General features: G+C 50.9%; 1 protein-coding gene across 1 annotated transcript in view; it reads right to left on the bottom strand.

The window, feature by feature from the left end:
• The window catches only part of GluRIB (Glutamate receptor IB), a 178,755-nt gene that overhangs the window by 26,744 nt on the left and 136,812 nt on the right, over nt 1-15,199 (bottom strand). The window contains exon 2 of the mRNA XM_025301040.1: nt 15,053-15,199. This exon is cut by the window's right edge and continues 6 nt beyond it. Within this exon, the coding sequence (XP_025156825.1) occupies nt 15,053-15,199 (147 nt within the window). The remainder of the gene's footprint in view (nt 1-15,052) is intronic.

Below are 15,199 nucleotides of genomic sequence, written 5' to 3' on the forward strand. Positions count from 1 at the left end.
AGAGGACTCGGCGACATGCTCCGATGCCGAACCATGCCGGCAAGTACACGTCGAAAAGTCGTGACAAAGGAGCGCGCCAAGTGAAATTCGCGTCTCTCGTCATGAGAAGCCGCGCTTTGTGCGAAACGCCTTCTAATTCTGGCGACAAGAGTTCCTACCGATCCCCCTTTCCGGTTGCCGTAGCCATCCCTAGCCAGCTGTAATTAATGTACCACGGTACTCCTACCATCGAAGGGAGGATCAATTTTAAGTTTAACAAACGAGCTTGTAACGCCGCAGACAGCGAGGCCGACCCTCGCCGGCGCTCTCGTTAACTTTCGTGCCGCGTTATAATCATAAATTGGCCAACGAGACGGCAATATGCTGGATTATCGGTGATTAGCGAGACGGGAGCGCGCTGTTTTTCCCTCGGCCAGCGATCGATCGACTTTAAATGACTCGGAATGGACTCCTGAATTCGATATAATTTTCGCCGCGCCACCGGAATCCGATTATGTCTCGAGAATAACGCGCGATGCGCGTCGCAGTTTTCGCCTTTTCGCGTCGGAAACCTCGCCTGCTGAAGTTTGCGATATTTATCACGGCGCGCGGCGGGACGCGAGTATTCGCGAGGGAATCGCATACAAGACAAAAATTACGCGCGCGCGCGCAAATATTTCTTGCATCAGTTTATGGACACACACGGACTATCATCGTAAGGACAGCTATCCGGCTCTCCCTACATTTGATTTCGCGTTTCGCCATTCCGCTCGAGACGCGCTCGAGCGACTCGAGTCTGTTTACCCGGGAGGATTCGAGATACAATATTACAGCGCGGTTATATTTTCGAGAAGAAGACGGTGTTATACTGCGTCAAGTCAGGCGAATCTATTATGTCTGCTTTCTTTGTTGCTCCGTACGTTTAACTCGTTGAAGTCGGCAGGCGAGCAAAGCACCGAGCATAATTCACTCGGTTTGATTTATTTCGACCGATTTACCTCGTTTGCATGCTTGCTTTTTTTCTTTTACCGCGAGCCGAGTGCGCGCGCGCACGTTGGCTTTCGCGCAGCGACGTACTCTGGCAAACGTCAAACGACCCGTTCGAGACTCGCGGCGTGTTTCCTCGCGCATTAATGTCACAAATTGCGGACGCTTGCGTTATAAATAGCACTCCGTCGCGAGCGTTCTTACGAGCGAGAACGTGCCGCTGGCGAAAGCGCGCGCGCGCGCGCGCACGCTTTTAGAAGAAAAAGCGTTTCACGCCGATTTTACGCCGCGCGATCAGATTCGATATATTACCGAGCGGAGAGAGTATAAACGTGCACGTGGCACGCGTACGTACGCGTCTACGCTCGAATGAGATCGTCTCTTATCGCGACGCACTCTCCCGACAACTGACAAGCATTTTCATACCGTTCGGCGACAAGTTCTCGATAAAGAACGTACCGGAGAGAAGAGCTTTCGGTAAAAAGCGCTTTACGGACCGCGGAGGGAGGAAGAGAGACAGGAGAAAGGAGAAAGAGAGGGATTTTTTGGTAAAAACTTCCCTTCCCTTCCCTTCCCCCCTCTCCCTGCCCCGATAAAATTGAAAAGCCCTGGCGGAATAAATGTCGATAAAAATCATTTCTCTTCAAAGAGCGGCGATCGACCTTTCTACGTCGACGCGTTCGATTCCTGAACTTCGCTTTAATCAGAACCGCGTGAGCTTCGCTCCTCAAAGACGCGGGACTGCCTTTCGATCTGGTGATTATTAATACCGATGAAAATTGATTACCCAGAGAGGGGGGTCACTTCCCAATCATCAATATTAATTAGCCCGCGAAACCGCGCACAAATTAAGAAAGTTGGTTGAACGAGAAAGAGGGTGAGAGGCGGAGAAAGCGGCGAGGGAGAAGGAATGGTGAAGGGAGGGGGGCGGGGGAAGGGAGAGACGAATCCGAGACGACGACGATCCGCGGATGCGAAATGCTGCCTCGTTGTTTGCCTGCCGGTCGCTTCTTCTCCCGCTGCTCATTTCGCCTGTAAATCTATATCCCCGCGAGATGAACTTAAAATTCCTCCGCGGCGGACGACCCGCCATTCGATCCTCCTTCGTCGTTCACGAGGAAGCGTTCGACAGCCGAAGCACTCGCGTCGGGTCCGATCAGCGATTTTGTGCCCGCGCGATCGGAAGAAAATTATTCATCGGAGATAAAGTGGATATCCGCGCGCGCGCGTGTTATCGGAGCCACGACGAGGATCCTCGCTTATCATCAGCCACAGTGTCCTAATTTTAACAAGCCACTCCCGTGCGCGCGGACGACCCTGTCGTCTTTAATCTCGCGTCTATCTAGAAGACCGTAACTAAAGATAGCTCGGAAAAATATCAGAGGATCCCCGGGCTCTCGCGACGCTCTCATCGGGACTTTTATTAGAAACATCGTGTTTATTCAACGTCACCAAGCAAAATACGAACTCCCGAGCCGGGGCGTATCGCGAAATATATTGATTCGCCGTCGTCGATTCGCAAAGTTCACCACGTCACAGCCGGGGGAGCGGAGCGGGCCGCAGGCGCCAGCTACCGTAACGCGCCTTTCAATTATTCCCGAGAACTTAATTATTCGTTCCGCCACGCCGATTACCTTCATTCAATCATCGACATTTACGGGCGGCGCGGAGCGGAGCGGAGCGGAGCGACGAGGCGAGGCGAGGCGAGGCGAGTCGAGACGCGCGCTGAGGGATTATCCGCCGGCCTCGGATAAGATACTTCCCGGCCGATTTTTCTTCGCTTCTGCACCCAATCTGCAGTTCTTATCGATTTCTTATTACTTAGGGAACGCTTCCTCCCTTCCGCCGGCTCGTTTCGTACGCCTCGCGTGACTTTCAAGAGAGCGTTGGAACCCCCGGGGTGTCGTTACTCGCACGTTCTCGCCGCCACCGCGAGTCTCCTCCTCCTCCTCCTCCTCCTCCACCTCCTCCTGCCCCTCCAGATCCCCATTCTCCTCGCTAATCTGCGACGAAGGTACCGAGGTGGTATTTGCCGTTGTCAGCACATCGCCATGATCGACTCGCTCTCTCCGTCGACGAAGTCGGTTTTGCGCGTCTATTTGCTCGCCACAAATTCAGCACGATCCTCCGCACGCATGTGTGTGTGTGTGTGTGATTGCGTAAATTGTCGCAGTTAAGAGCGAGCTTGACATTGCCGGGAAAAAAAGATTAGCTGGGTGTACCGCACGCGTACCGCAAACTGAAAAACCGTTCCCGCGTCGCGAAGGAAAAAGGCGTGCGAGAGGGAGAGGCGCGCATGACATGCGCTCCTCTTTTGTCGAATCAAGAACAAGTAATGGGCGATCTCGGCCAGGCACGATGACGATCGCGGAGGCGCACGGCGGAATCGCACAGCAGCGGGCCGTTTACCGCGCCGTTGGCGGAAATTAATTATTTTACGAGGCTGCAGGCTCGAATCGCCGATTAATTAAGCGTCGCCGACTGGATTAAACTCGTTTTGCAAGCGCTCGATTAATCGCGCGCATCAAAGCGTAAATCAGCGCGTGCAGATTTATCAATTATTATCCGTCAACACGTCAAGCATTATCGCGCCTCCGAGCAAGGAACGAGAGGGGGGAGGGGAGACGACGAGGGGACGCGTCACATCCGTACGTCCCGCGGACGTTTCGCGATGGGGGCCGAGCGTTGTTGCAACCCACATAGCCAACAGGTTTGCGAGCGACAGAGGGTGGTCGGCGACGGGGAGAGACGGGGGTGACTCGGCTCGACACGACACGGAGCGGCGGAAAGGACAAGCGATCGGAAATAATTCCTCGACAGGCAGCTGCAGCGAGGGAGGACGCCAAAGTGAGAACGACGCTCGGTCTCGAGGTGGCTCGCCGCGAAAGTTTTAAATGGCCGGGGGGCACGGCAAAGACTCGCAGCGTCTCCCAATCTAATTCGAAAGTTTTAAATCGAAAGCGTAATGACGCTGGCGTTCGTATCCTCGCTGTGTGTGTGTGTGTGTGTGTGTGTGTGTGCGCGCGCGCGCGCGCGCGCGGAAGAGGACGTTGTCGCTGTTGCTGGACAGCAACGACGACGACGACGACGACGACGACGACGTGGACGAAAGCGCGTCGTCGTCGTCGTCGTCGTAGATTCCGATCTCTGGAAGAGACGAGGTCGAGGGCGAGAATTGTGTGCGTGCGCGCGCGTTACGCACCGTTACGCGGACGAGCGCCGAGGAGGGTCGCAAGTTAACAAACGGTGAAACAAAATCCGCTGAATCCATTCGCCGCGAGAGAGCCGCGTGATTCGCTAATTGAATCCCGCGAAACGTGATTATCGCGAAAAATATATTTTCGGTGCGCGGTAATTACGCGCGCGCGGCGCTGTATGAAGTATAAACGACATTATGCCGACGGTGCGTCGCTGATTTCCTATTTCCGGCGTTTACAAAATATCATTAGAAGCGTCGTGCGCGCAAGGAGCTACGACGAAGTTACTCGCGTAGGATATGCCTGGAATTACCGCCGGCTCTGATTAACTCGATTTCGCACGGCGGCCCTTTGATCCCTGGCCGATGCGTCTTGTGAGCGTTTTCACTTTCGAGCGATCAGAAGCAGACGTCGGACGAGCATTCGATGGACTCCCGCGGTCCATTGTGCGGAGGCACCTAATGGATTTTCTCGAAACTTGGATAATTTGTCGGAGTGGGCATCGCAAGTTGCGCAAAAATACTTGGCTCGTGGGTCGAAGGAACGGCCGAGCGGCAGAGGATGAGGGAGAGAGAGAGAGAGAGAGAGAGAGAGAGAGAGAGAGAGAGAGAGAGAGAGAGAGAGAGAGAGAGAGAGAGAGAGAGAGAGAGAGATACAAAGACGGATGCAGAGTGCCCCACGGTTATCCGCGCAGATATATTTGGGCGTTAAGCGCGTCTTAATTCGCGCTGATGAGCTGCGATAACTCCCGCTAAGAAATTAGATAAGATAAATCTCTAAGCGCGGCATGACAGATGTGATGTACGAGTGCGAAACTATGCCTGAGTCAATTCCAACGAAAATTGGACCCGCGCGTCGAGGGGGCAGGCGGGGGCGGAGGGGTGGGGGTGGGGGTGGGGCAGGAGGTGTGCGGCGCTCGAACTACAGAATAATATACGTTTGCATATTGCGTGTCTGCGCGGCTTCAACTTTGAATGGGCCCTTAACCTGGCCAGTCAAGCCGCGCGCCGTGTTCCTTTCCGTGAGAAATGACAATCGGAAATGACGCGTTCACAGCTATCCAGTAGCTTGTCTGCTCCCTCGTCGGGAACAAATAGCGTCTCTCCGCGAGTTTACGGAGTTTTCGCGATATCGCCGTCACCACCGAGCAACACCACCGCGGCTGGAACGTTTTCCCCGTGTATCTCCGCGAAAACCCCCGACGGAACCCGACTCCGCTATGAGCGATAATTCGCGCGGTTACCTCGCCGCCCCCGCCGCACCGCGATCGCTCACCGACCGACCGTGTTATTGTTTGTTCCACGCGCTCGATCGCGATGATTTTCTTACTGACTTCGCAGAGCGCCGGGATCGATCTTGCTCTCGTATGCGGCTGAACCCTACGAGAATCGCGCGTGACGGAATTAATAGTCGATGCGGGACACTCGCGCGAGAGTCAATCCGACGGTAGATGTTATCAGCCGAGAGGCCGGCGGTAAATTCGATACGCGCCGCTCTCGCGCGCTCTTCAACGCGCCCTCGCAATGGCTCCCGTGAAGCCGGAGTATATAAATTTTTTTGCCGTCGAAGCGCGCGCGGCATGATATTTCTCCGTGAGCCGTGCACAGAGCCCTTTCCGCGCGGCGCGCGTACTTTCTTTTGCCGCACTATCCTCGAGTAACTCGAGGCAGTTTAGAGCGCTTTTATGGCGAACGGTTTCCCGACGATACTGCGTGAAAAATATTCTCCCCCGCGCGAACGGGGAACCCCGGCGAGAAACACCGCCATTACCACTCATCTGCTTACTCAAGAACCGGAAAATCCCCCTATCTGTCGTTGTCGTCAGGCTAAGTTGCGAAAGGAATGAAACATTCTTGCGGCGCGGCTACGTGCGTAATATATTCATTAAATAAGTGAAACGTTGCGCGCAACACGAATCCGCGGGAAAGTAGACACGGGATAAAGCCCGGAGGGAAAATAGAGGACGCGCGCGCGCGCGCTGGGCGAATTATGATTTGATGGTCCCAAATATTCGCGCGCGAACGTGATTTTATTACTCGCGTACACACGCGTCCTCGCGCGCGCAGGATATTTATATTCATTTTATGTATTTTTCCTTCATGAACATTCAAATTCGATTTGCGCGCTATCGCGTAAAGCTTTGCAATCAATTTGCCCTCGTTTCAGACACTCCTCGTCAGTATATGCGTTTATTATTTATCGATGGGGGGGGGGAGGAAGGAAAGGGTTAAAAAGCTTACAAAGCATATTCCTTCCGCTTTGTTAACGAACATTTTTCTCTGCCTATTGCCTCTTTTTTGTGAAATACACTGAGAGAAAAGTATGTGATATTTGTAACTATAATGATGTAGTAACTATTATAAATTATAGTTCGAAATATCATATTTATAGTAAGCATTACCATAATATCGGTAATAATTACGATACAGGCATAGTATAACCAACCATATAATATTTTTACTAAGAATTATAGCAAGTTAAACTAAAATTATTGTATGGATGCTGATATAAAATGGTAGGTAAAAGTAACTCTTTTGTATAGTCAATATTACCAGAATATATTTGCTAAATGATGACAGATGTAACTATATGAATATTAAATCTCACTACATTTGTGAATGAGAAATTACCATATATGTGGTAAAAGTAACTAAACAATTATTTCACACAATCATTGACTATATATTTGTGTTTATTCTACTATATCATGCAGGTTTCCACGAACTACAAAAATATGGTTGACGCCAAGATGTCCTATAAAATATAGTGAGATTATAGTTAATTCAACTATATTTTTCTATCAGTGTACGTCTCGGGGTATGCGTGGGACGACAGTGCACGCACGTGCGTATTCGCACTCGCCGGGAGCTAATGATGTTTGATTCAGAGCTGTTAATTACAGAGTCCATGCACACAGCAGGGTTGAAAGATTACGCGCGTAAAGTTTATCATAACTGCGGCGGCGGCGGCGGCGGAAAGAAAGTTTTCCGCCGCCTTGGAACTTTGGCGGCATCCCGCTCGCGTTTTATAATAAAGATACGCCGCTCTCCTCGCGACGCGACGGCTCCTCTCGTCGACCTCGCTTCTCGCCGATCCCGTCCTGTTTGCGAAAGTAATGCATACTTTCGAATAAACCGCGCGGGAATTGAACACAGCGTCGCACCTGACGTCGTCGGCCGTCGCCGAGCGGCAGCTCGACGCGACGTTGAGGACGTCAAGAACGAGGGAGGGAGGAACGTCCTTGCGAGCGCGCGACAATCGACGACATTGTCTAGACTCACCTCGGAATCCTTAAAGTTGAGAATCCCGCGCTCGAAGATTAAGATACGTCGGGATCCTCGTCGGTCTTCCTACGGAATATCTCCGCGCCTCAGTCAACTTAGCATAATATCATGGGTCTCATTTTTTACATTTTTTACAATGTTTGCGCGCGCGTTGCTGAATTTCTTATTTATCCACGACTAACCCCCGGAGAATATGAAAGAGAGAGGGAGAGCGACGTGATGAAAGACAGCGCAGAATATCATTTAATTTCCGCATATTTTTTCGCGTGCTGCGAAGCGTAACGCGACGTTATCGCACATCTCTCAACTTGACGTTTGTCGCGGCACGAGCCGCGGGGGAATTGAACTCTAGAATTTGTCTGAGCCTCAATGCAATCCGGATCGAAGTCTTTGAATATGAATAAATGATGAAATACGTACGGAAAGCGAGTCAACAGCGGAGCACTTTAATCCATATCTCGGAGATTTAACTTTTGAAAAAGTGTGCTCTACAAAATGTCGCGGTATACGCGTACTTCTGAATCGTGAGGAAAGTTGCTGAAGAAACCTTGAATATTGCGATGTCGCTTTCACTGCGACGTTTCTGTTAAAAATGTCAAGCCTTAATCAAGCGTGTGCATATACGTGTTGCGAGCGATTTTTCTGCAGCAACGGATAATTATAAATCGCGTTTTGAGTGAGAAAAGTGTATGTAATATTTCACAGGACAGCGCATTTACGCAAATTTTATTCAAATTGCCTTTGTTTCTCGCTCGACATAAATATCTCTATCTCTCTCTCTCTCTCTCTCTCTCTCTCTCTCTCTCTCTATCTCTCTCTCTCGCAGTATCAATTGCTTAAATTACATTTTAATTAACATGACAACACGCGTATGGCCGTGCAAACATCGTAACCGCCGTTACCTTTCGTCCTCATCACTCTCGTCCGTGCGAACCAATATTTGCATGAGGATTTGCAATGCGGGCGTATAATCGGGGTATATGCGGGGGGTTTATCTCACGTTGGGTTTAGGATAAAAGGATCGAACAGTTTTAACGTCGCGTCGAAGAAGCGACAAGATAAATATACGAGAGACACACACATGCGATCGCGGCGAAATCGCTCGCGGCGCGAACGTTGCTTCTTGACGTCGACTTAATTAATGCGGGAACCGGAGGAACGGGGCGGGGTGTTCGAAGTAACACGGCGCCGGAAATTGTAGCGAAATCAAGGGGTTTTAATGTACACGATTTGTCTCGCACGGCACGGCACCGGGCATCGATCGGCCATCTCTGATTAACATTTACGTTTACTAGCGAAATTATAGATATAACATGGAATTTGCATGTTTAGCGTAAATTCGTAATCAATCCCGAGCTTGCAATCCGATGTAACTAATGTTCAGCGTATTACACATTACATTCATTGAGATCAATATCTCGCAATATACGTCTGGGTTTATCATTTCGCACGTACGCGTGCGCGCACACACACACACACACACACACACATCTATATATACATATTTATATGCATGAATATCAATGCATGTATGAATATCCTCAAATTATACACAATATTGAATACATAATACGAAAAACAGACGGATGCGTTCGTAGAACTCACGCGCGATATCAGGACGCTTCGCAACAAGGATAATCGCTTCCTGTGAGCTGCTGCCGAAACCAGCCGATTGTGTTAGCGATTAAAATTATTAACATCGGAGCACACGATGTCGACGCGAGGAACACAAATCTCGAAATGTGAGAAGCTAATTCAACGCGGACAACAGCGATCGCTAAAGAGAATGCTAAAAGCCGGCCGCGTCTGAATCGATATAAAACAAACCGGCGCGAGCGCTGGTATTTACCCCGTAAATGTACATTGTAAATTTGTGATCGTCGTTGACTTTCGCCAACCTCGTCGACGGGCTGATGTTTGCCCTGGGATAAACCACGCGGGAATAGAAGCCTGGGATTCATCTCGCGTCTGGTTCAGGATGCGAGAAGAAGGGCGCGAAAGCGTGGAATAGGAAGCGAAGGCGAGCGACGAGGAGCGCGCGGAAGGGTATAGGGAAAAAAGGCGGGAAATACCCTCGGGAGCCCTCGGCAGATTTATGCCGGCCCTGGCTGGCTGGTTGGCTCGCTGGCAACCCGGCGCCCCGTATACATTCATTCCTCTCTGACCCTGGCGAGGGGAACGGAGGGCGGAGGAGGGGACGGGGTGAGGTTACTCTCTCTCTCTCTCTCTCTCTCTCTCTCGCTCGCTCGTTCTCTCTCTCCCCCCCTCTCTCTCTCTCTCTCTCTCTGGTTTTCCCTCTCCTGCCAGTCCCTCACCATCCCCCGCGGGCCAAAGGATCTTGCAGGATATTATATGATATGCACCGAAAGTTGATAGATGGCTATTACGTTCCGCTAAGACGAGCGTACCACGCCGCGAAAATTCTCCCTCAGGATTCCCGCTTTCTACCGTGTGATTTCTCAACGGAAAAAACTCCCCGCCCGCGTTTCGTCGTCGGTCCCTGCGTCCGCAATAATTTTCGGTACCCTCGATGGGCGCGCACGACCCTCCGACGAAATCCGCCTGGCCCGAATTTCCGCGTGCTAACGTCGCAGGGAACGTTATTGAAAATATTAAGGGGTTGGGAGGAAGGGGAAGGAGAGACGGCAGATTTATTTAACGATATTCCCCCCACCTCCGTACTTTGGATTTCTCCCGTGATTTCGCCCCGGTTCTTTGACATTCGCGCTCTTCTCATCGTGCATAATAAGAAATTAATGTCCTTGTGCGCGCGCGCGCGCGTGCGCTCTCTCGTGCGGAAGGTGATTTTATATGTTGAACGGGAATATTCCGGCTTTCTCTCGGCGATTGCATTTACCCGCTCTCTCTCTCTCTCTCTCTCTCTCTCTCTCTCTCTCTCTCTCTCTCTCTCTCTCTCTCTCTCTCTCTCTCTCTCTCTCTCTCTCTCTCTCTCTCTCTCTCTCTCTCTCTCTCTCTCTCTCTCTCTCTCTCTCTCTCTTCTCTCTCTCTCTCTCTCTCTCTCTCTCTCTCTCTCTCTCTCTCTCTCTCTCTCTCTCTCTCTCTCTCTCTCTCTCTCTCTCTCTCTCTCTCTCTCCGCTAGACGCCTCTCTGTTTTATCGGACTTTGCGCGTAATGCTCGGCGAGCATGAATGAAGCGTATTGAAACGAAAATACACGCGGTTGCACGTGTGCACACAGCAAGCGGCTTGGGGAGGCGGGGCGCATTTTATAATGATTTTCCCTGTCCGTCATTTCCCAGGAAGAGAGAGAGAAAGAGAGAGAGAGAGAGTGAGAGCCGCGGCGGCGCGCTGCGCGTCGTGCCTGCTTAAAGTTGAATGAACGTCACGGGAAAAGCAGAAATGCGGGGAGAGAGGTCTTTTAGGATAATATCACATGGCGGATTGTTTTCCTTTCATCGCGGAAGAGCACTCTTCCCATCTTGCTCCATTTCGCGATGACATTTCCTATTCAGCGGCTCGTTTCACACGCGATGGATAATTAATAACCATCGATTCATTCGGCAGGATACGAAATTTATGACACGCAAATCCCTTTGATCGCGATCGGCCGACACACACATACACACACACACACACACACACATACACACACACACAGCGGCACCGATATCGCCGTTACGCTGCTCTTAAATTTCCACGGTCGTGTCGTCCGTGTTATTTCGCTACGGGTAATACGCGATTAACACGCGCGATCAACTTTCGGGATTTCCGTACATCGCGTTACCGTAACGCGTTCGATCCCTACATATGTACATACATATGTATATATCTCGAAGAAATGGATTACATATGTGCATATATTACGTAAATAAATAGCGACGGACACTGCCCGTCTCTCCGTCACGCTCGGCAGCGGCAAAGCACCTCGCCAAGCCGTCATCTTGGCGGACCGAAACATTAGGCGGGACGCGACCCGACAATAGATTTGGCGGGCAGGGAGCAGCCTCGCTGCGGGATTATAACAGGGTCTTAATCCGGGTGAACCGACCAACGTTAATACAATTAACGGAGCTTCGCTAAGTACCGTAACGCGACCTCTCCCTCCCTCTCCCTCCCCCCTCTCTCTCTCTCTCTCTCTCTCTCTCTCTGCCCGTTGGACTTTGCCCAAATATTCGCGCTGCCACGACGAATCCACGATGAAGCAAGTTGTCGGCGGATTCTATTCACGAATTCTTGGCTTAATAGAATCGCAAGGGTTGCCGTGACGTCGCGCGCGCACGCGCATTATCGTCGTGAGTGCGGACTCGGCAGAACCGCCGCGAACTAATTCCCCGCCCTGTGCTCCGCTTATTATTCGCACATCGAAAAACCAGAGCCTCGCGCCTCGCATCTCGCCGCGAATTTCCGGGCTCGCGTTGCACGTTCGCTCGAGGATCTCACGTTCACGGGGGTTGTTAAGCGGACAATAAAGACGGAGAGCGCTCCCGTTAATCGTTCAGCGTGCCGCAATTCATCGACGAAGAATAAGCGCGCGCGCGGGACAAATTTGAGCGGGCCAGCCTTACAATCGTAAAATCTCTTTGTGGTGATGCGGCGCGCAATAACTGCGAATTCGTCGATGATAGGACAGAGACACCGATATCTTTGGCACCCCCTCCCCCCTCTCTCCCGAGAGTGCCCTTTGTCTCTCTAACTTACGCTTGCGCTTCAGAACGAGGTTCCGGCTTCGACTTCAAAGGACCGGAGACCGATGTAGCCCGATTGGGCCGACGCCCCCTTGGTTAGGAGCCGTCAAACGGCCGGGGCTAAGCCAGTCGATCGGCTCTTCCGAATTTCGGATATGCGCGACGGGCGACAAAGTGAGAAAGTGCGCCAATGAATTCTGCCAAGGGAGGGGCGCATTTTCCGCGAACGCGCTTTCGGCGATTCCGTTCACGCGAGAGGGACGGCGTGTGAGTAACGCCGGCTACGGCGAACGTTGTTACGTTCCGACGTTACGTTCGAAACGTAATAATTATAATAATTTCTTCATCAATAGGGGAGAGACTATTTATAGAGAGGAGAGTTTATTCGAATTATGTATACCGGGGTGTTTCAGACACACCCGGGTTACCCGATTTACCCGATTTTTTCGTTAACGCGACATTTTAGAGAAAAATATTTCGGACAAAAGTTGTAGGACTTCGAAGGATCTGTTTACTGACGCTATGAATCTGACCTTCTTGAATTTGACGCTATGAATTTGGTTAATTCGATGATTTTGAAATTTCCAAAGATCAGCAGGTTAACGAAAGTCAGGGCGCTGTTGTAAAAATATATTCTTGAGACTAAGTAGAGCAAAAAAGTCTAGTACCACTCTTTCTTCTGACGAATAATTAGCGAGATATCGTGAGTTAAATATTGAGAAAGTTATCAAGTTTTCTTTAAATATCTCAAAGAATGTTAGGTAAATAAAAAAATGTTTCAGACAAAAGTTGTTCAGATTAATTGCTAGAAAAAGATGATGTAATAAAAAATTGGGGTATCCATTTAAGATTTTTGTTGATCTTGACTGGACTTTTCAGAGTTATCCCAAGGCCAAATTCATAGCGTCGGTAAATAGATCCTTTGAAGCCCTACAACTTTTGTCTGAAGTATTTTTCTCCAAAATGTCGCGTTGACGAAAAAGTCGGGTGACTCGGGTGGTCTGAAACACCCAGCATGTATTAAATATACACTACGAGAGGAGTGGGAGGTGTTCCTTACGGGAAGGAAGACAACTGGAGACTGACTAACGGTTTCGTGAGAAGTTTAGAGGAAACTACTACTATCAAGAAAAAAAGGATGGAATCGTAAAAGTAGATATGATCATAAAGCAATATTTGAAAAGGGGTAGGAATGTAGGAATTCGGGACATGGGTAAACAGATTAGGGCTGGAGAGATACGGAGATACGTTAGGAACGTAACAACGTGTCGAGGCGTGTCGGTTAAAATCTGCTCGCTTTTTCCTCTCCGAAGGATTCGTATAAATAGCGATATTTATTTAAGTAGCGCGAGCAACGACTGTGTGCGCGCTCGCCTGTCGGTTCTTTCCTCGTCGTGACGACCGTTATTGCTGAATCGCGCCGAAGATAATCGGCGGCATCATCACGAGCTTACAAATGACAGGACGAACAGCTGGGGGCGGAGCAAAGTGTCCTGTGTAACGTTAACGTGTGAGAAAAATGTACGCTTATACCCTCCTTACAAGCGCGATAACTCTGTTATCGTGAAAATTCACGCCCGCTACGCTCCGACGTAAATCAGGATAAGTGACATGTAATGGCTCTTCGGATAATTCCGGGACTTCTCGCGCCATTGAGTGCTGGATGGCACCGTGGAGAGCGAGCGAATGTCGAATGCCGCGTAGTAACATAACAATGAGACAATCCCGTCAACTTAATCGCGCGATTGAACAGAGTTTAATCACGGGATTGCAATCGGTCGGCGAGACCCGGCCGAGTCAACTTTCGCGGGATTATCCTCGCCGTCGTTTTCGCGGCGAGGAGGACTCGCGATGACGATCCTCCGGCGAGCTTTCGCTCGCGGCAGTCTCGGCGGACACGCGCCGCGCAAAAATGACGCGGAAGTCTCGTGCTTCCGTCCGGCGTGCGCGGGGTCGCCGTTGTGACCGCGAAATCGCATCGATGCTAATCGAGGGGTTTTTGTCCGCGGCTGCGTTTCCCTCGCAGCGAACGGGACGGATAGCTTCGACTCTCTCTTTCCCTCTCCCTCTCTCTCTCTCTCTCTCTCTCTCTCTCTCTCTCTGTATCGGCCGCACGTGCCTCACAGCGGCGGGAAATGGGAGCGTTTCGCCTGCGAGGTGGCGAGATTAGTATCTGCGGCGCTATAGAAACGAAATGTTACTTATTTCATATCCGACACGGACCGCCGCGGCGGTATTCAATGGCGCGGAGATGTTGCGCTTCCGGCACGTACGCGCCTCAGCATTGTTGATAAGTCACCGCGTCTGACACCGGTACAGATATCGCGAACAAAACGCGAAATCGATTCCCACCGGTCGTGAGACAGAAACGAAATTCCGCGCTCCTCTGGCGCGCGGACGCCCCTCCCCTCTCTCTCACTCTCTCTCTCTTTCTCTCTCTCTCTCTCTCTCTCTCTCTCTCTCTCTCTCTCTCTCTCTCTCTCTCTCTCTCTCTCTCTCTGTCTCTCTCTCTCTCTCTCTGTCTCTCTCTCTCTCTCTCTCTCTCTCTCTCTCTCTCTCTCCTGGCGCAGGCACTTTAAATGTAGTCGTGAAAAATTGCCAGGACAATCCGGAGGAATATTCGCGATGGAATTCGGTTCACTCGATTTCGAATCGAATTGGATGTGCGAGAGCGAAGCGACGATCGACGACGTTTGAAGATGTCTATGAAATATTTAACGGCCTCTCTCGCACCCGCCCTCCCCGCCCCCACCTCTCCCCTCTGTCTGTCTCTATGCTTGTGTGTGTACGTGTGCGAATGTCTATGATTTAGTTTTCTTCGCCGGGAACCGACCGTCGACATGCGAGTGTCTGCAGTTCGCGAGAAAGAATGCTGCACGCAGCGCGCGATACGTGAGTCGAATGACGATACCCTCCCGTGAGGAGTGAGAAAGCTCAGCGCAGGGTAGGTTCATACTCACTGAGGCGGGAGAGCTTGTAGGCATCCGCGGTATTAATTACATCCACGAAGGCTTGCAGCTCAAACTTGCGAGTTGTAGTGTTCTGGTTGTGATTGAGCATGGCGAACTTGAAGGCGGACTGTACCTCGTCGGTACCTTGCTCAAAAA

Source organism: Harpegnathos saltator, unplaced genomic scaffold (assembly GCF_003227715.2).
Source record: "Harpegnathos saltator strain DR-91 unplaced genomic scaffold, Hsal_v8.6 scaffold4, whole genome shotgun sequence".
NCBI classification, from domain to species: domain Eukaryota; kingdom Metazoa; phylum Arthropoda; class Insecta; order Hymenoptera; family Formicidae; genus Harpegnathos; species Harpegnathos saltator.